The following is a 24,449-nucleotide window of genomic DNA, read 5'->3' on the forward strand; positions in this document are numbered from 1 at the left end:
ATAGCAACAAATATAGCATATTTTCCTGATGTTACTATAGACTGTACTAGTGTTTACAGACTCTACTTCTGTCCCTCAATGTCCCCAAAGAAAAGCAAGCGACAGCGAGCATGACGTTCACTTCCTTTCTGTTGCTTCTCCAGTTGGACTTCCTCTCCCTAAAAGCCACCACTGTCCTCTTAATATTTGCACATTTTGTAGATCGATGGCAGCGCGTATGTCTGGAAAATATTAAAATGATGTCCAAACTGCAGACGTGCTGACTACGCTCCAGACATCCGGTTTCGCCAGCGATCTTTTTGGTGATCAAAGTCTTTTTTCAGCTAGATATATCCATTCATACAGTAACGACCTGCTGGTGGTAATGTTTTATGTTTGTGTGGTTTTGATTTGATGTTCATTGTTCCCATGATCGCAAACACACCGTCTGTGCCTGAAAGTGGTTTGGCGGAGAAAATAAAAGTGTTGTTGTGTATCTGGGGAAGCATAGAGATGAAATTGTTTCAACGGGAGGGTCTGTTGGCAAAAAAAAAGTTAAAACTAGCTTCAGATTTTTGACTTTTTCTGGGGAGAATTAATCCCGCATAACAAACACCTCCCCCCTCCCGTCCATATAACCCGCCAATACAAATCAAACACCCGCACAACACACTCAATCCCACAGCCCAAAGTACCGTTCACCTCCCCAAAGTTCATACAGCACATATATTTCCCCAAAGTCCCCAAAGTTACGTACGTGACATGCACATAGCGACACGCACGTACGGGCAAGCGATCAAATGTTTGGAAGCCGCAGCTGCGTACTCATGGTACCGCGTCTGCGTATCCAACTCAAAGTCCTCCTGGTAAGAGTCTCTGTTGTCCCAGTTCTCCACAGGCCAATGGTAAAGCTTGACTGTCATCTTTCGGGAATGTAAACAATGAAACATCGGCTGTATTTGTGTTGCTGCAGCCGGCCGAAATACACCGCTTCCCACCTACAGCTTTCTTCTTTGCTGTCTCCATTGTTCATTGAACAAATTGCAAAAGATTCACCAACACAGATGTCCAGAATACTGTGGAATTTTGCGATGAAAACAGACGACTTAATAGCTGGCCACAATGCTGTCCCAAAATGTCCTCTACAATCCGTCATCATACCGAGACGTTTTCAGCAGGATATTTCGCGCAAAATTTAAAATTGCACTTTAGTAATCTACCCGAACCCCTCTATTCCAGAATTGTAATATTAACAGACTTTTAATTAGGACACAGTTTTGACTCAATATGAATATATACAGTAGGTAGGGTGGGGGAAAGTATTTGATGCCCTGCTGAATTAGTCATTTTACCCTTACGTATATAAACAGCACATCATTTTTACAGTCGCTTTATTGTAACAGAGAGGGTCAGGATGTTTAAAAAAAAACTTTCACTCCAAACTTCTTGTTGTTGTATTTCAGTCTTGTACAGCTCTTCAATCCTGTCCCCTGAGGGCAGCCTTTTGGTCTTGCCCATGGTGGTGTAGAGGTTTGAATGTGTGACAAGTGTATTTTATACACACAATGAGTTAAGGATAAGAGTATTTTCTTAAAGGAAAAAAGCACCTTTTTGGAATATTTCAATCAATCAATCAACCAATCCCAATGAATCCCATCATACACAATTCATGTGTGAGACAAGAAATACATATTTCCTTTTTCTGGGAAGATAGTGAAAAACCGCTTGCACAAGGCGACTAACAATGCACTAATTGGGAACTCACATATTTTGCCTATATAGCCCTCTGACAATCTCCAAAAAGGTCTTATATACATGCTGTAACCATGTAGTATCAGGCACATACATGATAACATACAATACTTAGAGTAGTTTGGTGGTTGTAAGCATTATCGTAACTTCTTTTCCGGGCGCTTTTCATTTGAACAGAGTGCAGAGAACTTGTGTCAACAACAGCAACATAGAGAGTTCCATGTTTGTTTCCACTAATCATGGCAGACTACACGAGAGCCGACGACGACGACTACTTTGGGACAAATGATGATCATAACCTTATCTTTTTGAGCCTGAAAATAGGAAGGACGAGCTAATGTTTTAGAAGCTGCGTGCTAGGAAGATCCAGCAATAGTGAAACACTAAGCCTCATATAGTGTTAAAAATGTCATAAACAAAATAATAAAACCAAACAGTCAAACAATCATTTAAAATATCCGCTCTCACTGTGATGCTGACTGATGCATGGGATGGTTGTATCTTTCAGCACACGACTTGTGCTCTCCGTTGACCTGGCAATTTTAGCTAAATCTTCACTCCTCAGGTAAAGATGCTGAGAGCAATTGCACATCTTGCTGAGTCTTCCAAGTGACGTACGGCTTAAGTTGGAATCGGCTTCAGTCGGTCTGAATTTTTAGCTGGAAGTGTATATAAATTCAAAGTTGACTTATTGCCACAGCCTTGCCAATCAACCTACTATAAATGTGTGAGGCATGATATATAAGTGAGGTGCTGTGTCACATAGCCAGAAAAGTCGCTTGTTTTAGTGGTAAATATGCATGTAATAGGAGTGTTGTTGGCAGTTTCTGGATGGTTTGTTGGGTGACCTACATTGTTAGCCGCCGTGTACTAACAGCTTTTTTACTACTTACGCAAAAAAGAAGGAAAGACTAGTTTTGTATTAAAGAAGGGTTGTAGATGATGGGCGTTTTTTTTAGGTGCAGTTTTCCTTTCATTTGTGTTTTTCATAAACACATAACTAATCTATGGAGATCAGAATGCACAAATGCAAAAGGTAAAATATTAATTTCACTTTCTATATATATATATATTTTAAACTAAAATGTATACGCTTTGTTGTCTATTTTTTCTGGAATGTGTTTTATACTTTATCTCTGCTAAAATAAACCAACAATAAAAAGTATGTACTGTTCTGTTAATATCTTTGTAAAGTAGTACATCAGCAGGGGATCAAATATGTATGTGAAATACAGAAAAAAAAGAGGGGAACAAAACTATTGATTTTAGAATCCTTTCAGAAATGTTTTAGTTATCAATTTTCTATGAGAAATTGTCCAGGGACGTTAGGAGTGATTTGTTTAATCACGTTAACCTTGTTGTTAATCGTTCATTTAAAGGTGTGATCTACCTAGTCACATTGCGGCATCAAGAGCAACAGCAGTTCGTCAGGTAGCCCCCCACGCCAGAGACCGTTGCTTATGGCCCCATAGCTCTGTGTTCGATGGAAATTACAAACTTTTCTCGAGTTGCTGGAGCCAGTCGCCTCATTTCACTGCCTCGGTTTCCATGGAACCTTGCTTAAAGTCAAAGAGCCTTGCGTCAAAGAGCAATTTTGAACCACTGTTTTTACTCAGGAACAGGCTCGGACGCTTACACAAATACACTGCTCTGTTTGTTTCCTTTGACTAGCAGGACTAATGGATAGCCACAGTGCTAACTAGAGTCTGGAGACACTCTTAACGTTATGTTGTAACACTTCCAGCCGGCCCGGCGAACGAGGTCAAGCGGTGGTGTCCAATGGACGATGGGCCACCCCTGAGTATTTTTCATATTTTGTGTATACTGTACTTCAGTTGTTTTGATCTTCCACAGTAATGCAATACATGTTAATGAAAATACCTCTTGTAAAGAGCTTTTCCTAATTAATTAATTAATTAATTACAGATCACTATTATTTAATCTATTTTTGACAGCACGAATAAGGGTCAAAATCTAATAGTCTATTTTTACAGTTTTTCTTGCACGCTGAGTTACTGTCTCTGTGTTGTTTTTTTAAGCGCAACTTCAACTTTCTGGATTGCCAACCCCAATAACAACCTCATCAACTGTGCCGCTGCAGGCTCCGAGGTGAGTATTCGTCTCGTTTATACGTCTCAGCCTCCATCTATAGGGCATCTCTGTCTTGTTAGCGTGTTGCCAGGTCAGATTAATGACAAACTTCCAAACCCAGCAAGACAACAGACGGAAATAGCGCTGCACTTTGAACATGAGAGTGTGCTCTTTGGGATTTCACAACAGCTGTAAACTTTTTACACGGGGCCGGTGAAACGAAAAGCTCAGAGTAGTCATCGAATCAGATATAAAATGTTCAGCACTGCGAACTCAACAAAGTTCCTGACATTTAAAAGGACCTACCTGGCGACATGGAACCAGAAACGACCCAGCAAAAGGTAATGGTTCTGAGATACAGTTCCTGCGGCAGGAGAGGGTGTCTGAAACGCAGGGTACATTGGTAGAAATTGTAAAATAAACTGAAAAAATATATCAACTGTATAAAGGGGTGGTATGGCATAGTGGGTAGAGCGGCCGTGCCAGAAACCTGAGGGTTTCAGGTTTGCTACCCGCCTCTTGACATCCAAATCGCTGTCATTGTGTCCTTGGGCAGGTCACTTCACACTTGCCCCCGGTGCCGCTCACACTGGTGAATGAATGATGAATGAATGATAGGTGGTGGTCGGAGGGGCCGTAGGCGCAAACTGGCAGCCTCGCTTCCGTCAGTCTACCCCAGGGCAGCTGTGGCTACAAATGTAGCTTACCACCACCAGGTGTGAATGAATGATGGGTTCCCACTTCTCTGTGAGCGCTTTGAGTATCTAATAATAGAAAAGCGCGATATAAAATCGAATCCATTATTATATTTATAGTTTATGTTAAAGAAAGATTTATGCATTTGCACACTTCTGCTGCCGTTAATTATTTAGTTAGGTAGTTAGCAACATACTGTAGCTTAAAAAGGTTAAACAGGAATTGTCAGAAATGGAGTAAGGCACAACTGATTAGATTTTGAGGGTGATCCGGATCATTTCTATTACGTTACTTTATTACAAGGCCAAACTTGTGTGTATATGTTTTCGGCCTCTCCTCCACCTGCAGAGACAACTAAAGTGGATGACTGACAACAGGGTTCACTCTCTTAATTTCATTCCGCTATAGAACAAACGCTGAGACCGATGCTAATGCTGAGACTCTTGAAGCTGACAGACCAGCAAAACAAACATGCACAGCCAATTTAATTTATCCTTCGATTTGCTGTGGTATGTTTGTTTGTCTTTTTGTTAGTTAGTAACATAGCTCAAAAGGTTATGGGTGGACCATCTGGATTCAGGATTTTTTTAAAGCATTGTATACTATTAGAGATAGACAGAGGTCTGTGCTCTTCGAGTGCTTTTCTAGTTGATATGTGTGCCACAAATTCTACAGATTTCCTGTTTGTCTCTTAGGAAACCGGTTTCTGGTATATCTTCCACCATGTACCCACCGGACCCTCGGAAGGGCTATACTCACCAGGGAAAACAGAACACACACCTATGGGCCAGTTCACCAATAACAGAGCCCATTCCAACTACAGGGTGAGTCTGGACCCATCCCACTCAATAGCAACAAAAAACTAAAAATAACATTAAATAATTACAGTCAACAAGTGACTTTTTATTACGACGGGACATAATTTTAAACTGACAGGAAAAGAAAAGATTGATACATGTTGATATAACCTAGGTTAATTAAAGCTATATTACCTGTATAGATATTTGGATCGATATATCCATCCATCCATCATTTTCTACCGCTTGTCCCTGCGGGGGGTGCTGGAGCCTATCTCAGCTGCATTCGGGCAGAAGGCGGGGTACATCCTGGACAAGTCGCCACCTCATCACAGGGCCAACACAGATAGACAGACAACATTCACACTCACATTCACACACTAGGGCCAATTTAGTGTTGCCAATAACCTATCCCCAGGTGCATGTTTTTGGCGGTGGGAGGAAGCCGGAGTACCCGCAGGGAACCCACACAGTCACGGGGAGAACATGCAAACTCCACACAGAAAGATCCCGAGCCTGGGATTGAACTCAGGACTACTCAGGACCTTCGTATTGTGAGGCACATGCACTAACCCCTGTTCCACCGTGCTGCCTGGATCGATCTAAAAAACCCTAATTTCATATTACAGGAGTACTTGAAGTCAAAAATATGTGCAGTATATATACAGCTTAGATGTCAGATAATCATACATCAGATACAGAGTGAGGAGGAGAAGTTTACAATGGATCAAGGAAAAGCAAGAGAAAAAGTTAAAATCACAACTAGGTGTGGTGAAATTTGTCCTCTGCATTTGACCCATCCCCATGTTCACCCCCTGGGAGGGGATGGGGGGAGTGTGCGCCACCAACCCTTGATGCTGAGTGCCAAGTAGGGTGGCAATGGGTCCCGTTTTTATAGTCTTATTTGAACTCACAACCTTCCAGTCTCAGGGCGGAAACTCTAACCACAAGGCCACTGAGCAGTGTCAGTGTGGGAAACCAATTCAGGATGGACATTGATCCTCCAAGATGTACCATCACAAGAAGTCAAAGGGTTTGTTATGATGCTGGCTCTGGACTGTGAGTGGAACTTAAACATGAACATCAAATGCTTTTATGTCTGATTTGATAACATTCCTGTTTAAGTTGAGATTTACAAGAAATGTTTGCAATTGTAAGGTTCGATTCCCGGGCTCGGGGTCTTCCTGTATGGAGTTTGCATGTTTTCACCGTGACTGAGTGGGTTCTGTCCGGGTACTCTGGCTTCCTCCCACCTCCAAAGTTGTTAACCCTGCGATGAGGTGGCAACTTGTCCAGGGTGTACCCTTCCTTCTGCCTGAGTGCAGCTGGGATAGGCTCCAGCACCCCTGAAACCCCAAAAGGGACAAGCGGTGGAAAATTGATTGATGGAAGAGTTAAAAACATCCACAGTAAGGTGTGTGGTGCCTGCAGTGTTGGTCCTACATAGAGGCCTGCATAGACATGTCCTTTTCCACGCCCATAAATTTTAATTTAATAATTTTACATGTGAGTGCCTAAAAGGGAACTCATGCGGCGTAACGTTCTACACATGTACATTGAGCTGTGCACTCTCCTGTTGCATGTTACAGGCACAACCTGCGATAGTAATTTTTGGGGGCCTGTGTGAACACTGACCTGACACAGGAAGCAGGGGAGTGATGTAGCGGGAGTTGAAAGAGATGTGTGTGTGGATAGCTTTCTAGATGGTTTGTTGATTGCTTCAAATACCAAAATTATAAAGAGGTTCTGCAAGGAAAAACTGTCATCTTTTCCACGGGTCAGACCCTGCCAGTGGGCATCAACGGGCGGCAATGCCAAGGTTTCTAATTTTTCCTTTTGGGTTGAGTTTTTTCTTGCCAGGATGTGATATCAGAGCCGAGGATGTCATTGTGGTTTGTGCAGCTCTTTGAGGCATTTGTGATTAAGGGTTATATAAATAAACGTTCATTGATTTTAATTGATTACCAAAATATTAATATTTTCCCCCTCTTGCGGTGCACCCTACAGAATGCCACACTGGACAATTGCCCATGTGGCCCATGGCTAAAATCGCAACTGCTTGTCTACATTTTCTCTAAAAATTATCCAGGAAAACATCCTGGTTTGGATTAAATGATTAGTTTTGGTGATTTATAATACGATCTTGTCGTATTGTTTCAATCTTGTGACTCTGAATGTTATCAAAAGTGTTATCAAGCTCAGACTGTTGATTAGTGTTTGATATGAATATTTCTGTCATCGTCTCAGGCTGGATTTATTCTGGATAATGGAGTCAAGACAACTCAGGCGAATGACAAGGACAAGAGACCCTTCCTGTCGCTGATTGGATCCAGGTCAGCATCCGTTACACGTTTTCGTTCAGCTGTTCCAGACTTTCAATTAATTTTTTTAGTCTGGAACTATTGGCAGGATTGATTGATTGATTGAAACTTTTATTAGTAGATTGCACAGTACAGTACATATTCCGTACAATTGACCACTAAATGGTAACACCCGAATACGTTTTTCAACTTGTTTAAATCGGGGTCCACGTTAATCAATTCATGGTAATTAAATAAAGGAACATTGCTGTCTTTTAGTGGGTGATTCTTAAACGTCAAATCAGAGAGGATTTTTCAGGTGGTATTCCAGGCAGAAGAAAAGCACAAAAAAGTGTTGTTTTTTTTACCAATTTGAATGTGTAAATAAAGCTCACACATTGCCAGGAAGAGGCAACGCAACAAAGTATCGAACATTGGAAAGTACCACTGGAGAAAAGAAACAAGCATTTCAATTAAGCATATTACATGTCGTTTTTGTTTAAATGGCTAAAGTCGACTAATAGCAAATATCTTGAAAACTGTAACTGTTGTATTGCTGCAGAAATATATCTTAATGCATACTGTATTGCTAAAAACAGAGATGTCTTGATTAACAATTTTGGCTCATTAACTCATTTAACTCATTCTCCTTCTATGCAACATCAGTATGGAATGCACTCCCAACAGGTGTAAAAGAAAGTGCATCTCTACCCTCCTTCAAAACCGCACTAAAAGAACACCTCCAGGCAACTTAAACCCTAGACTAACACCATCCCACCTCCCCGGATTGTAAATAATCAAATGTATATACTTGTTCTTATGCTTTCTGAACTCTCTATTTTCACTGCTCGCTGTACATATCCTACCAAGTCAGACCTACACTGTTTCAATGTCCATTACTCTGATGATGCAATTGTTGATGACTGAAGTGCTGATATCAACCAAACCTAACCCCCCCCCCCACACACACACACACACACACACACACATCCCACCCCCCGGATTGTAAATAATTCAATGTATATACTCTGATGATTAACTTGTGTGATGACTTATTATGCTGAGAGTATATATTTGTACAATGAATTGATTTACGTGGACCTCGACTTAAACAAGTTGAAAAATGTATTTGGGTGTTACCATTTAGTGGTCAATTGTACGGAATACGTACTTCACTGTGCAATCTACTAATAAAAGTGTCAATCAATCAATCCGATCCCGATCCGATTTCGAGTCCCGTCCGACACTTTGACATTGTTATAGATTATGGAACTGAAAATATTTTTAGCAAGTAAATAAAGCTAACACTAACATTTTTTTAAGCTTATTTCATGAAATAAGCTTAAGGGGATTGACGTTGTTGGTGTGGGGAGATGAAGATGTAGACAGAAGTAACTCCAGAGCTACTTTCTTCATAGTGCACTTGCACCATAACAGCAGTCATCTGGCAAAACTCTCTCTTACAAATATAATCAATAAAAACAGTTTCAGTTGTTACATGATCATACCCAAGCCGAGCAAATAAATGAGCCTCTTGAAGCCGGCAAGTGCAAGCATAAATCTTTACCAACAAAAGTTGTGATGGCCTCAATTACTGTATTCTTCATGGACTGCAGAGAATCGGGTGGTAATGCTAGTAGGCCTAATTATCTCCGTTTCTTTTGTTTTGCCCTAAACTAGGGTTGTACGGTATACCGGTACTAGTAAAGTACCGCAATACTAAAAATTCATATTCAGTACTATACCACCTCTAAAAAGTACCGGTTCTCCGCCGGCCCCCTTTTTTTTTTTTTACGGGCATGATGCCGCGCCGTCGTCACGCCATGACATTGCTGGTTTTACAAGCAGAGGAGAATGTTCGGCAACGCACATTCACGGAGTACTTACAGGCAGACACAGTGTGTAGACAGAAAAGGGAGAACGAACGCATTTTGACTTAAAAAGTAACGATAAAGGTGAAGTTATAACACTGAAACACCCTCAGGAAGAGGTACTTTAAAACATGGCTAGCTCGCTAGCAGCGAACATCCATCCCCAGTGTACAGTCTTTTAGCTACTTCTAAATCACTAATCCTTGTCTCCATGGCGATAAATAAATTAAGTTTCTTACAACTATCATCACTGCAGGACGAGGAATAGCTAAACATGCTTCACTACACACCGTAGGAGGATACAATAGCTCACCGGCATCACAATGTAAACAAACGCCATGGGTGGATCTACACCCGCAACCACTGTAATGATACCAAGTACAAGGGTGTCGATACTACTATGATTACATCAATATTTTTTAGCATCACAAAATCTTTTTTCGTTTTTTATTTATTTATATTATGTTTATAAAGTCAGGAAATATGTCCCTGGACAGATGAGGACTTAAATTATGACCAATGTATGATCCTGTAACTACTTGGTATTGAATCGATACCCAAATTTGTGGTATCATCCAAAACGAATGTAAAGCATCCAAACAACAGAAGAATAAGTGATTATTACATTTTAACAGAAGTGTAGATAGAATATGTTAAAAGAGAAAGTAAGCCGATCTTAACAGTAAATGAACAAGTAGATACAAAATTCATTTTCTACCGCTTGTCCTTCATAATTTTGACAAAAAAAATAGAATGGAAAATGACACAATATGTTACTGCATACGTCATCAGTCAAATTAGGAGCCTTTGTTTGCTTATGTACTAAAAAAATAAAAGTTGTCTCGTATGTTTACTAGGGTTGCACATCTCTCTCTGATAAACGATTCCATATGCATCTAGATACACAGGTTACGATTCAATTCAAAAACGATATCCTTTTATTACAGACCGATTCGATTGGATTCGATTCCGAACGATACGATTCGATTTGACGGTTAATATTCAAGACTCCAAATCCCCAAGCATTGTGGCTTTATGGCACTGGCAAAAAAAACAGAACAACAAAATCACATGTCAATGTATTTATTTTTAGACATGGACCAAAAAGTCTGGATGAATTGTAGGATGGGAACTCCAGAGGTAAAAGTAGCACAGAATAGTAACAACAAAGTGCAATATTTCAGTCTGAGCATAGTTTTGAACACTAGAGGTAGGTAACAAAGATTCAATATTTCAACCTGAGCATATAGTGTTTTGAACACTAGAAGTAGGTAACAATGAACACTAGAGGTAGGTAACAAAGGTGCAATATTACAATGTAAACAAGTTACACACCTATAACACATCTCAAAATGTGGCAACAATGAGCCTGTCTCCGACTGGTTATCCAACCTAGTCACAACAAACACACAAGGCCATGCTCTAAGCGCCAGCCCTAATCACACTTCTCCTCTTTTTAACACCCTACATATCGGCTCTTATTCTAATTATTAATGTAGGCTGTTATTTGTAATTATTATTCAACACTATTCACAGCAAACAGTTGTAAAGTTATAGTTATTCGCATTATACTCTCAAAATCTGTAGCTAACTGAAAGCTGTTGAGATTTGGTTTGCCTCCTTCATCTCAGTGGCCTAGTGGTTAGAGTGTCCGCCCTGAGATCGGCAGGTCGCAAGCCCAAAACCCCGGCCGAGTCATACCAAAGACTATAAAACATTTTGGGAGCCAAATCACCAAAAACGATTCCCGGGCGTATGGTATGGTGTACTGCAATGTCTAAATAAAACTATAAATTACTCCAAACTAAAATGTCAGACTGCACTTTAAAGTTACCTGACTTAAACTTACTTTTATTAAATTGATTTCCAAACTAACCACCACCACAGCAGACATCTTCCTCAATCCTATCCCAATACTCCCATGAATTAGAAAGTGTTTCACAACAGTGGTTAAGTAGTTATTTTAAGTAATAGATCTCAATATGTAGAAATTAATAAGACTAAATTTGCCCTAGTGTGTGAATGTTGTCTGACTATCTATCTGTGTTGGCCCTGTGATGAGGTGGCAACCTGTCCAGGGTGCAAAGTCAAATTGTGAAACAAAAATTAAAGTTGAATCAAGTGGAAATTGACAGAGTATATAAACTACATTCTTGAGAATAGTAATTGATCATTAATATGTTGGAAGCCGCATATTGAACATATTAAAGAAAAATATCCAAATCCATTGCTATTCGGTATAAAGTAAAACACATGCTGAATAAGAAATGTCTGCACATGTTATATTATTTATTTATTTTTGTATTCTTTAAACCTAGCTCAATGCTAAACTAATCCAATGCTATGCTAACTCAATGCTAACCTAGCTTAATGCTAACCTAGCTCAATGCTATCCTAACATTGTCGCACCTCTTCGGCCCACGCCTCACGCAGCTGTCACTCACACAGCCTCGTCACACGCACAGACTCTTATCTCAAAATGTCTCCCAGCTGAGACTCCTTTTTTTTTTTTTTTTTCCTTTATATGCGTCACACAGTCACTCACACAGAGATATTACCAGCGAGCAAGAGCCTTTTTTCCCGTACTCAAAATCTCAGTGTGTAAAACAACTGTAATATCGCACAGTCACAATCACCAGTATAGTTTAAAACAAATTCAAATGACTGGAATTCGCTCGCAGCGCCAAAGAGGGGGAGCTTCCCTGCTTAGGCTGCTGCCCCCGCGATCCAACCTCCGAGAGCGGAATAAGATAATTAAATGGATAGATCATTCACTCATATGTTTTCTGTACATAACTTTGTCTATTTTCTCATACGCACACACATTTTGGACAATTTCCCAAATTTTGCAAAAGAAGCGGGGGTGCGAAAAAAGCGTGAGGGAACTCTCACAAAAGCGTGAGGGAGGGAGGTGAGGAGGAGAGGAGGAGGGGGGTATGCTTGCCTTTCAGAAGAGGGGAATAACACAGATAAAACCTGCAGGTGCTACACAAATGTTATTACAATACGCAGATATATATATATATAAATTTAAAAAACACACATGTTTATCCCACAAACCACGCCCCCCCTGGTCCGGACCAATATAAACAACTAATGCACGCGTGCTTTTGTGGAATCGGCCGTCTCATATCACAAAAACCAGGTTCCATCATTGCTCATAAAACGGCGATTAACCCGTTTCATTGGAGCAACACCTGCGTTATCCCTGACCAACACGGAAAAACCTGGCCTAACGCCCAATAGGACCACTGGAAATCACCCAGCAATCCTACAGACTCATGTCTGGTCAGTCCATACAGTTTCACCAATTTCACCAAAGCTCTACCATATGCAGCCCGATCAATACCTGTCTATTTGCAGCAAATTTCCAAATTCGTCATGACAGCTATACGCTCAGTTGATCTCCTTTACCGGAGTCAATGAGCGGTCACCTATAAGAGGCTTTTCCCAACGCTGCAGTTTCCACATAAACAGATATGTCGCACCTTCATAGACGTCATCAATTTATATGGGCCAAATGTCACACCAGTTAGAAAATCTTGCCTATAATTTAGCTGTATCCAACTCTGACTAATCTGATGCACTTGCAGCAAGAAGCATCATCTGCCAGCAACGACAGAGGATGAAGAGGTTAAAAGAAATTTTTCGTCTCACATAGTCTACGCTTCAAAAACACTCCAAACCACCAAAATTCTATCAACAATCCCCTTATGTTAAAAACAAGAAATCACAAGTTTTCCACAAACACACAGACAAATGATCACATATAAAACAACTCAATCCAACCATAATTTACCCCATTCCAGGTTGTTTTTGGAGAACCTGACTAAACCTATCTTTTATCAAAAATAGATTCAGCAATTAGTCTTATCGATCCGGCTCTCTCCAGGCAGAAAATGTTTACACTTTAAGCAAAACGCTTACCTTGTTATGCGCGCGTGCAGCACACTGTCTGCCTGACTGAGAGAGCGGGAGCGGCTGTCGACCTGTAGCTTCTAAACCATCCTGTTCGTGACGCCAATTTGTGTAGTGGATTGTCCGAAGCTTAAACAGGCAACAAAAGTAGTTTAGTACAACAAATTTATTTACCCATTATCAGAAGTGCAGGTTGAATTAAGTTGGCCGTGCAGACAGACCACATGTTACTCCGGAGTAAACAAGACACACTCAAGCCAAAATCACTGTCGAGTTCCGGTCTTCTGCCATTTTTTATATGTCTCTTGTGCGTCATTGTTTGTTATCTTATGCGTCAATGTCTTTTGGTTATCCCTATCTGTTCCATAACAACTCGAATCCTTTAGACAGTCAACACATTCTGTAGACAGGTTGGCACGACTTAACATTCACTTTTGTCCCACTGGCACAGAATAGGAGAGAAATCAAATGAGCGTACATTCCCATTAGACATGCAATATAGGTCAAAGGTCAGAAATTCTACTACAAACACACGTTCAGATGCCACACTGGTGGCCGGGATGCAGAGGTATCTTTTAGCGAGAGATGACAGCAGTAGCAAGTCCTGCTGCTCTTTCCACCCCTGTAGTGGGTTTTTTTGCAGGGCCAACGGATCACGCTCTCTGTACCTCTTGACTTCTTCACTGGCCTTTTATCTTACAGATGTAGCTGCCATCCTCACTTCAAAGTCTTTTCCCAACAGCTGGTCCAACGCTGATATTTTCTTCTTTTTGACAGGAGGGTCATCATCTGAAAGAGAAAACAATTGCCGTATATTACAGGCTTTGTTTGCCACGCCTCAGTGGTGCTTTTTTTGTACCTGACTTTACCATTTCATCTATTGTCACCTGATGTTCAGAACTAATCACATTTTTGTGCACATTTGTAAAAGTTGTATTATCATCATCATCATTATTAAATTGTTTTTATTTACATGCCGATTCTCTCATAATATTGAATGTGTTGTTGTTGTTGTTGTTGTTGTATGCTAATATTTTATAGCTGCAGCATAAGTTTAACTCTTTCTTGATTACAAGTTATAAAATACACAAACGATCTGGCTCTTCTTTGTTCTGGGGTGCATCAATGCTGATGTCCATATCTCCAAGGGCAGGTTCAGTCTGACATGGATTTGTCTGCAGTGGACCTCTCTGGACTGGATCCCCTGTTGCCTAGAAATAAAATATAAAAGACAAACACAAAACAACAAACAGACAGTAACAGCAGTCGGAATAAATCTAATGACAGTAGACTTGAGAATGCATTGTAATATGTAATTTGTGTTGAGTAAATGATTTTGTGTTGGGGGATTTACCTTGTTATGCAGGGATGTAGCTTCTGCTGTTATGCTTGTGAACGTCCGCTCAGCATCATGGTCCGTCAGGAAGGGCAGAGATTTGAACCGGGGTTGAAAATCTTTCTCGGTCCATTATCACCTTCGGTCAGACTGACGCTTTGGTTCTCCTCCACATTCATTTTCCGTGTTGTCTCTTGTTTATCACTCGTGCTAATACCAGCTAGGCGGCTACCGCGTTTGGCGAGTAGCTTCAGCTCTCGCGTTGTTTTAGAGACGCTGACGCATATTGTAATCTAGCCAACCCATGCAAAGTCTCGCGATAACCGATCCATGACTCTATAACCGATTCAGCTAGGAATTCATGGATTATTCGCATTGATAGAGGAGTCTGCTACCGATGCAATCTAATCGCTCACTTGTTGAATCGAATACTCGGTCGCATCGGTTTATCGTTCACAACCCTAATGTTTACTATTTTACTTAAGGACAAGATTGTTCTTCGATTGCAATAAGACACATATGTTTAATGTACCGTAAGATATTTTGTTGAAATAAAGCCAATAATGCCATTTTGCCATAATGCAGGTACCGCTACCAAACTATTGTTATGTATGGTTGTTGGAAGCTAACGTTAGCACAGTGTGATGAGGTTGCTGCTGCTGCAAGCAGAAGGCCGCTGGGCTCGATCTCCGAACAGTTAAAAAGGGCAAAAATCAGGGCCGAATTTTGCTTCTCTAGTGTTAAAAAGGTTTATCTGAATGCACAAACAGAGTTATGTCGGTCTGTTTTGTGACCACATGCTGATGCTACCTTGTGTACCTTTAGGTATGGCCCCCACCAGGATGCTGACCCTTTCAAACCCAGAGTTCCTGCTCTCATTAACCATTTCATAGCCTACAAGAACCAGGATCATGGTGCATGGCTTAGAGGAGGGGATGTCTGGCTTGACGACTGCCAGTGAGTGCATTCTTGTTGTGTTTTTTTAAATTAACTGAAAATGTTTGTGAGTGTATTATTTCTTTTGTTTTTTTTAGATTTGCAGATAACGGCATTGGTCTCACCCTGGCAAGGTAAGAACTTATCTTTCTAACTCAGAACATTGTAAACCAATGGCAATTTTTTTTTTAAAGCAAGGGATTAATTGATTATGACATGTAATTAATCTAATCAATCTTTTTTAATCCAACCTACAAATGCTGAGAATAGATTTAATCGAAAGACATTTTCATTTAAGTACATTATAAAGAAGGCTATATAAGCAAAAGAAGTGGATTTATTTGTTTTTAAAAGACTTAAACATACACAATCACTGACATTTATCAGATCCATCTAAAATACTGACAATAAAACATCAAAAAACAGTAACACTTCTGACAAATACAAAAGCAAGAATTAAACATTGAACCTGTTGCTTTTCTCAGGGAAACTACACTCTTTTTTTGTAATTTTGCCTATCGTTCACAATCAATATGAAAGACATGGCGACGGATGGATTTTTTCAAATGGATTTTTTATGCATTCTAACTTGTAAATAAACATGAATAAAAGTTTGCTTACAACGGACACAATAGGAAGTCCACTGTTTTATTTATTTATTTATAAAACCCAATGAATAACCATCCAAAAAGCACCAACAATACCCCATTTACATTTTGTGATTTCAATATTAACCAAGTATTAGTGATATTGTTATTATAAGCGCTAATGCAGACAAACTATTCTGATCCTGCCTGCGCTAACAAAATAAGAGTCTCAGAAAGCTGGCATGCACAAGCTAACGAGCTACGGAGTTTGCCCCCAATGTATTTCTTGTAAAATGTATAAAAACGAGTATTGAAGCTGGACAAATATGATGCCAAAAACCAACCACTTTCATGTGGTATTGGACAGAAAGGAGGACTTTTGTTCCCCTCCATTTGAAAATATGGACGTTATCAGCACTACTGTCTGATTTCAATCAATGCAAGTCATCAGAATCAGGTAATACACCAACTTATATTCTTGTCTTCATGAAAGAAAGGAATCAATATGTGTTAATATGCTTGTATTATCATTAAACACCTTCAACTTGTTAACAAAAAAGTCACTTTCATAAATAAATAAATATAAATTATATATTATGAATGAGGTAGATCGCTTTGACTTGTTCAATTGAAAAGTAACTCGCCTGCAGAAAAAGTGTTGGCACCTCTGTTGTACATCATAAATCATACATCTCACCTGGATAGAAGAAGTCTGAGGACGTATTCCGACAAGGTGGTACACTTTGACAGCCATTTAGGACCCAGAAATGGCGAGAACGACTGCTTGGTTCCCCCCATCCCCAGCAGTTAGCATCCTAATGACAGCAGACATTGCACAGTGTTGGCTCTCGTGAAGTTTGCAGAGAGCAGTAATCAGTGATAAAGAAAAAAAAAAAGATTGTGATGCCCGTTAATACAATACATACAGTATTGACTTACATCATGTATAGAAAACCTTAATGGAGGTGGTTGGATGTTTTTTTATGGACTTTATAGGCAGAATAAAGCGGCTCCCATAGGCTTCATTGTAAGCAGACTTTGGAGCACATGTATTTAATGTTTAAAATGCAAAAAATATATATAACATCCATCGTTATGTCTCCCATAATGACTCTAAACGATAGGCAAAATTCCCCAAAAAGTGCAGTTTCCCTTAAAGACAGTGTTTTTCAATAAGTGGGGCAGGCCCTCCTGGAGGGGGTGGGATGGTGAGGCAAGGGACTTCCAGTATTCACGTCTTCCTTCATTCTTTAACAAATCACAAGCCTTCAGCTAGGTCACTGCTCGAATTAATCAACAGACTCAACAAAGAACTATGACCAAGTATGTATATATATACATATATATTAGGGCTGTGAATCTTTGGGTGTCCCACGATTCGATTCAATATCGATTCTTGGGGTCACGATTCGATTCAAAATCGATTTTTTTTTTTTTCAATTCAACACGATTCTCGATTCAAAAACGATGTTTTTCCCGATTCAAAACGATTCACTATTCATTCAATACATAGGATTTCAGCAGGATCTACCCCAGTCTGCTGACATGCAAGCAGAGTAGTAGATTTTTGTAAAAAGCTTTTATAATTGTAAAGGACAATGTTTTATCAACTGATTGCTATAATGTAAATTTGTTTTAACTATTAAATGAACCAAAAATATGACTTATTTTATCTTTGTGAAAATGTTGGACACAGTGTGTTGTCAAGCTTATGAGATGCGATGCAACTGTAAGCCACTGTGTCACTATTGTTCTTTTTTTTAAATTTTTTATAAATGTCTAATGATAATGTCAATGAGGGATTTTTAATCACTGCTATGTTGAAATTGTAACTAATATTGATACTGTTGTTGATAATATTCATTTTTTGTTTCACTACTTTTGGTTTGTTCTGTGTCGTGTTTGTGTCTCCTCTCAATTGCTCTGTTTATTGCAGTTCTGAGTGTTGCTGGGTCGGGTTTGGTTTTGGAATTGGATTGCAATGTTATGGTATTGCTGTGTATTGTTTTGTTGGATTGATTAATTTCAAAAAAAAAAAAATGTAAAAAAATAAAAATAAAATAAAAATCGATTTTTAAAAAAATGAGAATTGATTCTGAATCGCACAATGTGAGAATCGCGATTCGAATTCGAATCGATTTTTTCCCACACCCCTAATATATATATATATATATATATATATATATATATATATATATATATATATATATATATATATATATATATATATATATATATATATATATATATATATATATATATATATATATATATAAAAACCTTCAGTTTACTGGTAATAATGTATATATAAAACTAAATACATACTGTACATATTATCAAGTTCTCATTGGGATTTCAACTCAGGGGTTGTGTAAACATTTTTTCGTCGCCTAGAGGGGGCGTGACAGAAAATAAAACTACTGATCTACGTGGAGGACATACACATACTGTAAATATACATACATATACACAGACTTTGATCCTGTACTTGAGTTAGGAAGGGTATATTATATTGTAGTCTTTATAAATACACAGAATTTCCCAAAAGGGGCCAGGGGCGTAAACAAACTATATCGTTTATCGGTAATGAGGATATAAATAAATAAATAGATATTGACAGGTTTTCATTAGGATTTCAATTCAGGGGGTGTGTGAACATTTTTGTCTCCTAGAGGGGGCATGACAAAAAGTAATTGAGAAGCACTGACTTAAAGGGAACTGCACTTTTTTGGAATTTTGCCCATCATTTACAATCCTATTGTAAGACAATTAAGAACACACGTTTTTCTTTTTTTATCCATTCTAGCTAATAGATAAATGCAAGCAAAAGTCCGCTTACAAATGAGCGTATGGGAGTCACTCAACTACAACACTGACTACAACTCATGCAGACTTTATAAGAGACAAATAACATACTAAAACATCACTTACTGTACATTGTCTGCTCTCACTGGGAGGCCGACTGTTAGGATGTTGGTATAGAGCGGTAAATAAGCTGCACCCACTCAATTTTAGAAGAAAAAAATGTTTCTATGTTTTAGCCGCACCGGACTATAAGCCCCAGATATATATGTTGTGAAATTAGTTATTTACACTGAGAGATTTTGTAAATGTTTATTTACATACCTTAATATTTTCCGAATGGTGTCTGTTACGCGGCATTAAAATAGCTGATCAAACACAACAGAAGTCATCATCATGGACCCACTAGCTGCGGAAGCAAACTCTCCAATCCCGCCATTGTGAATTTACTGAGGAATTTGTGAAACTGATAAAATACAAAAATAATTCCATTGTAAGTTAATACTAACACAGACACTCGTAAACGTGTTAGCATATTAGCTAATGCTAACAACGCTAGCTTCATTACATTACAATAGCACGTACAAATATGCATGCACTCCTACAGACATCACACATGGGATGGTTTAGTAACTAAGAATTGTTTTATTTATATTGTAAAACTTACAAATGTTGCTTGGAGTGATGAATAAAGAATCCATACCAGTAGAAACGCTCTGGCCATACGCCCGACTACAAATACCTTCTGCAAATCAAACCCAAACAAAATGGCAGTCAGTGAACGTCTACTTCAGAGTGTGACTGACCATTGTTTTACATTGATTGAACAAGTTAAGAACAAGTAGAGGGCGAGGAAACTTGCATCATACAAAGACAGAGATTAAAAATTAGATACACACAATTAAAAAGCATAGGGCTTAATTTACTAATATTTCAGATACCAAGTGCTAAACAGCATGTGCAATCTATAAAACAGTGTGTATTGTTATTGGGCGTGTTGCGTGTGATCTACAAAGGCATCTACAGTAAAACCACTTTTTTTTTTTTTTTACCACCAAAGGTGCTCTCATTGAAGAGGCTGCAGTTACTCGACTCAAGACGTGAAAAAATGCACACTCAAAGATATTTTTTTCATGTAAGAAATATTATATAAATATTTATTCTATGTGAAACAATTGAACGTCATTAAAAATACCAAAGGATACCAAAACACATCAAGTCAATTTGTTTGTATCAACCCCTCGAGTCTTCTAGCAGCTGATGTTGCTGAAAAGATGATAAGTCTAATCTTTTTATTTCTGACCGTCCAAAATGTGGACACACACACACACACACACGTACGATTCTCAAGCACTGATCCTGCAGCCATGTGTGGAACTGTCAGTTTGCACGTCCTTCTCACAGGTGCTAAATAAAACACAAAATAGTGCTCGCAAAACGGTGACGAGTGTTGATAATTCACATTGCGCTTGCTAAATAATTATATTTGCATTTTCTCCTCCCAGTATTGTGGCCGTTTTAATGATGAGCATCCATCCATCCATTTTCTACCGCTTGTCCCTTTAGCATATTAATGAAGACAGAGACGCAAAATGGATTGCATGCCTTATTCTGCTCACTTAACAGAGGCATTCACCTTTGCACTCATTTAGTAAATCAACTTTGCGTGTGCTACATGCACATGTTTTAGTACTAAATCAGTACTAAAATGTAATTTTGTTTTAAAGCAGGCTGATAATGCGCTACATATGTTTGTAATTAATTGCAATTAACACAATAATTTGACACTCTGACATTATCTATCTACTGTATGTAGTGTAGAACACCGCTCTTTATTGTATTCGCGGCCTGTGTGGGTAATTGGAAAATACCTTGTAAGGAGCTAAGGGTGCAATGGTAAACAGCTTTTTGAAGCAGTGTGAAAAGTAATTTAAGAGCTGTCCCCGAGGTGGGAATTATTCAGAAGTCTATAGGCTTGATGCATACTGATGATCCAACGGATCACACACCCACATCACTTCATCACGCAAGATATTAAGAGCATTCTTAGGTGAGACAGAGCTGATGGACTTCCTTGGTCTGGTGGTATATCTCCAGGAATACATTTCCATAACATTGTACATATCTACAGTAAATATAACAGTGAACTGTACACAAAAGGCAGAACTATTCAGATGTTTTAATAGGTGAACTTGAGTATTTAAAAAAATAATAATTTTAGGATTAAGTCGGCAGTAAGTCGGACACGTTTCAAGTGAGGGTTGGATTCCGCCAAGGCTGCCCTTTGTCACCGATTCTGTTCATAACTTTTATGGACAGAATTGCTAGGCGCAGTCAAGGCGTTGAGGGGATCCGGTTTGGTGGCTGCAGGATTAGGTCTCTGCTTTTTGCAGATGATGTGGTCCTAATGGCTTCATCTGGCCAGGATCTTCAGCTCTCACTGGATCGGTTCGCAGCTGAGTGTGAAGCGACTGGGATGAGAATCAGCACCACCAAGTCCGAGTCCATGGTTCTCGCCCGGAAAAGGGTGGAGTGCCATCTCCGGGTTGGGGAGGAGATCTTGCCCCAAGTGGAGGAGTTCAAGTACCTTGGAGTCTTGTTCACGAGTGAGGGAAGAGTGGATCGTGAGATCGACAGGCGGATCGGTGCGGCGTCTTCAGTAATGCGGACGCTGTATTGATCCGTTGTGGTGAAGAAAGAGCTGAGCCGTGAGGCAAAGCTCTCAATTTAGCGGTCGATCTACGTTCCCATCCTCACCTATGGTCATGAGCTTTGGGTTATGACCGAAAGGACAAGATCACGGGTACAAGCGGCCGAAATGAGTTTCCTCCGCCGGGTGGCGGGGCTCTCCCTTAGAGATAGGGTGAGAAGCTCTGTCATCCGGGGGGAGCTCAAAGTGAAGCCGCTGCTCCTCCACATCGAGAGGAGCCAGATGAGGTGGTTCGGGCATCTGGTCAGGAGGCCACCCGAACGCCTCCCTAGGGAGGTGTTTGGGGTACGTCCGACCGGTAGGAGGCCACGGGGAAGACCCAGGACACTATGTCTCCCGGCTGGCCTGGGAACGCCTCGGGATCCCCCGGGAGGAGCTGGAAAAAGTGGCTGGAGAGAGGGAAGTCTAGGCTTCCCTGCTTAGGCTGCTGCCCCCGCGACCCGACCTCGGATAAGCGGAGGAAGATGGATGGATGGATGGAATTTCAGGATTTCCTTTGCCTGGTAATGCCTATTAGCTTCAAACTCACATTTACAGCTTGGCCTGTCAAATTTAACGCAGGTGGCTCAGTTGGTAGAGCGGCCGTTCCAGCAGCCTGAGGGTACCTGGTTCAATCCCCAGTCACGTCCGTTGTGTCCTTGAGCAAGACACTTCACCCTTGCTCCTGATGGGTCGTGGTTAGGGCCTTGCATGGCAGCTCCTGCCATCAGTGTGTGAATGTGTGTGTGAATGGGTGAATGTGGAAATAGTGTCACAGCGCTTTGAGTACCTTGAAGGTTGAAAAGTATAACCCATTTACCATTAACTATCCATCCATCCATCCATTTTCTACCGCTTGTCCCTTTTTTTGGGGTTGCAGGGGGTGCTGGAGCCTATCTCAGTTGCATTAGGGCGGAAGGCGGGGTACACCCTGGACAAGTCGCCACCTCATCACAGGGCCAACACAGATAGACAGACAACATTCACACTCACATTCACACACTAGGGCCAATTTAGTGTTGCCAATCAACCTATCCCCAGCTGCATGTCTTTGGAGGTGGGAGGAAGCCGGAGTACCCGGAGGGAACCCACACAGTCACGGGGAGAACATGCAAACTCCACACAGAAAGATCCCGAGCCCGGGATTGAACCCAGGACTACTCAGGACCTTCGTATTGTGAGGCACATGCACTAACCCCTGTTCCACCATGCTGCCTACCATTAACTAATTAATCACAAATAATGATCACAATAATGACCTGTATGTATAAACGTAGGTAAATCAAAAATGTTATTTTGAGCGTACATGCTCTTTTACGTTAACCGCGGATGGTTACCTAAAAAGGCAGCGCGGGTTTTTATGTGGTCATAGGTTAGTGATCAGGTCAATGTATACGTCAGTGCAAGGAGGGAGGAAACTCTGACTGTTGTGCTTTCTGGAAAATGTTACTTCAAAATACACCCTGACAGGACTTAAGATAGAACTGTTCCCAAATTTTGAGGAAATAAATGGCAGTAAAACATTTGAAACTGAGAAAGTACTCAAGAGAGCGCAGACCTCTGCCTAGGGATGATGTTTGTTAAGAAATTATCGATTTCGATGCCATTATCGAATCCTCTTATTGAACCGATTCCTTATCGATTCTCTTATCAAATCCAGATAGGTTGTTTTATATGGAAAAAAACACACAATATTTGGTTTAACAAAAACTCACTTTTGGCAGCCTTCACTTATATTTTCTAAGAAAAAAATTAAATTAAATAAATAAATATTGACTGTTAGTGCCCCTTTAATTGGGCCACCTAAGAAAAATACATGCATGGAAAATCCTGCATTCATTTGTATTATTTATTAGACAGACCTGCAAACTCTGGAGTGGTGTAGGCTACAAGATACCGTTAACGTTATCAGACACATACAAAAAGGTTAACGTTACCGTTAGCCACTGACTATGCTTAGGTAACGTTAGTCTAGCTAACATTACTGCAGTCCTGGTTGACATAAGAGGCAACGTTATTTTAGCCTAAAGGCTACGAGTGAGCAGATATGGAAATGAATTGGCAACAGTTAACGTTAGTTACTCACCGGCACTATCACTGGGACTGCAGGTTGAAGCAGAGGAAGAGGGGCGGGCTTCGTCATCTCTGTCACTGCTTCTCCAAGACACCTTTCTCTAACCTTCAGGTTATATACGGCCTGAACATGTTTCAACATGTTTGTTGTACTGCTCCCCTTATAGGAAAGTGAAGCCTGGCAATAATTGCAGATAACCGTTTCCTCATCGTATTTCTTAGCAAAGTGAAGCCATGCCTTGGAGCGTTTTTTCCGGTCCATTGTTGTTGCTACTTCTGTATCTGCCGCCGAATGACTGAGCTACGTCATTTCCTGTGAACGAATCTGGGAACGAATCTCGTGCCACAGGAAATGTCCTGTGGCACGAGATTCGTTCCCAGGGATTCGAATAAAGAACCAAATCTTGTTCTTTACTATAGTGGCTCCGATAACGGGAATCGTTTCTCAAAAAGAGATTTGAATCCATGGAATCGGTTCTTTTCTTATCGAACAATCGGGAGAACCGGCTTTCGAACATCATCCCTACCTCTGCCTGGGCCTACCTCCCCTCCTTTGGCTAGTGGGAGTCATGACTAGCCATAGTGCAGAGAACCTGCAGAGAACCTGCAGACACTCTTCCGT

At 40.2% G+C, this 24,449-nt stretch overlaps 1 protein-coding gene across 2 annotated transcripts in view; it reads left to right on the plus strand.

The window, feature by feature from the left end:
• The window catches only part of LOC133636146 (cell migration-inducing and hyaluronan-binding protein-like), a 324,820-nt gene that overhangs the window by 278,834 nt on the left and 21,537 nt on the right, over window positions 1–24,449 (plus strand). For both annotated transcript variants that reach the window (XM_062029861.1, XM_062029871.1), the window contains 5 exons: window positions 3,771–3,840; window positions 5,214–5,342; window positions 7,563–7,648; window positions 15,566–15,697; window positions 15,775–15,810. In XM_062029861.1, coding sequence (XP_061885845.1) covers window positions 3,771–3,840; window positions 5,214–5,342; window positions 7,563–7,648; window positions 15,566–15,697; window positions 15,775–15,810 — 453 coding nt within the window. The remainder of the gene's footprint in view (window positions 1–3,770; window positions 3,841–5,213; window positions 5,343–7,562; window positions 7,649–15,565; window positions 15,698–15,774; window positions 15,811–24,449) is intronic.

Source organism: Entelurus aequoreus, linkage group LG02, assembly GCF_033978785.1.
Source record: "Entelurus aequoreus isolate RoL-2023_Sb linkage group LG02, RoL_Eaeq_v1.1, whole genome shotgun sequence".
Taxonomy (NCBI): Eukaryota; Metazoa; Chordata; class Actinopteri; order Syngnathiformes; family Syngnathidae; genus Entelurus; species Entelurus aequoreus.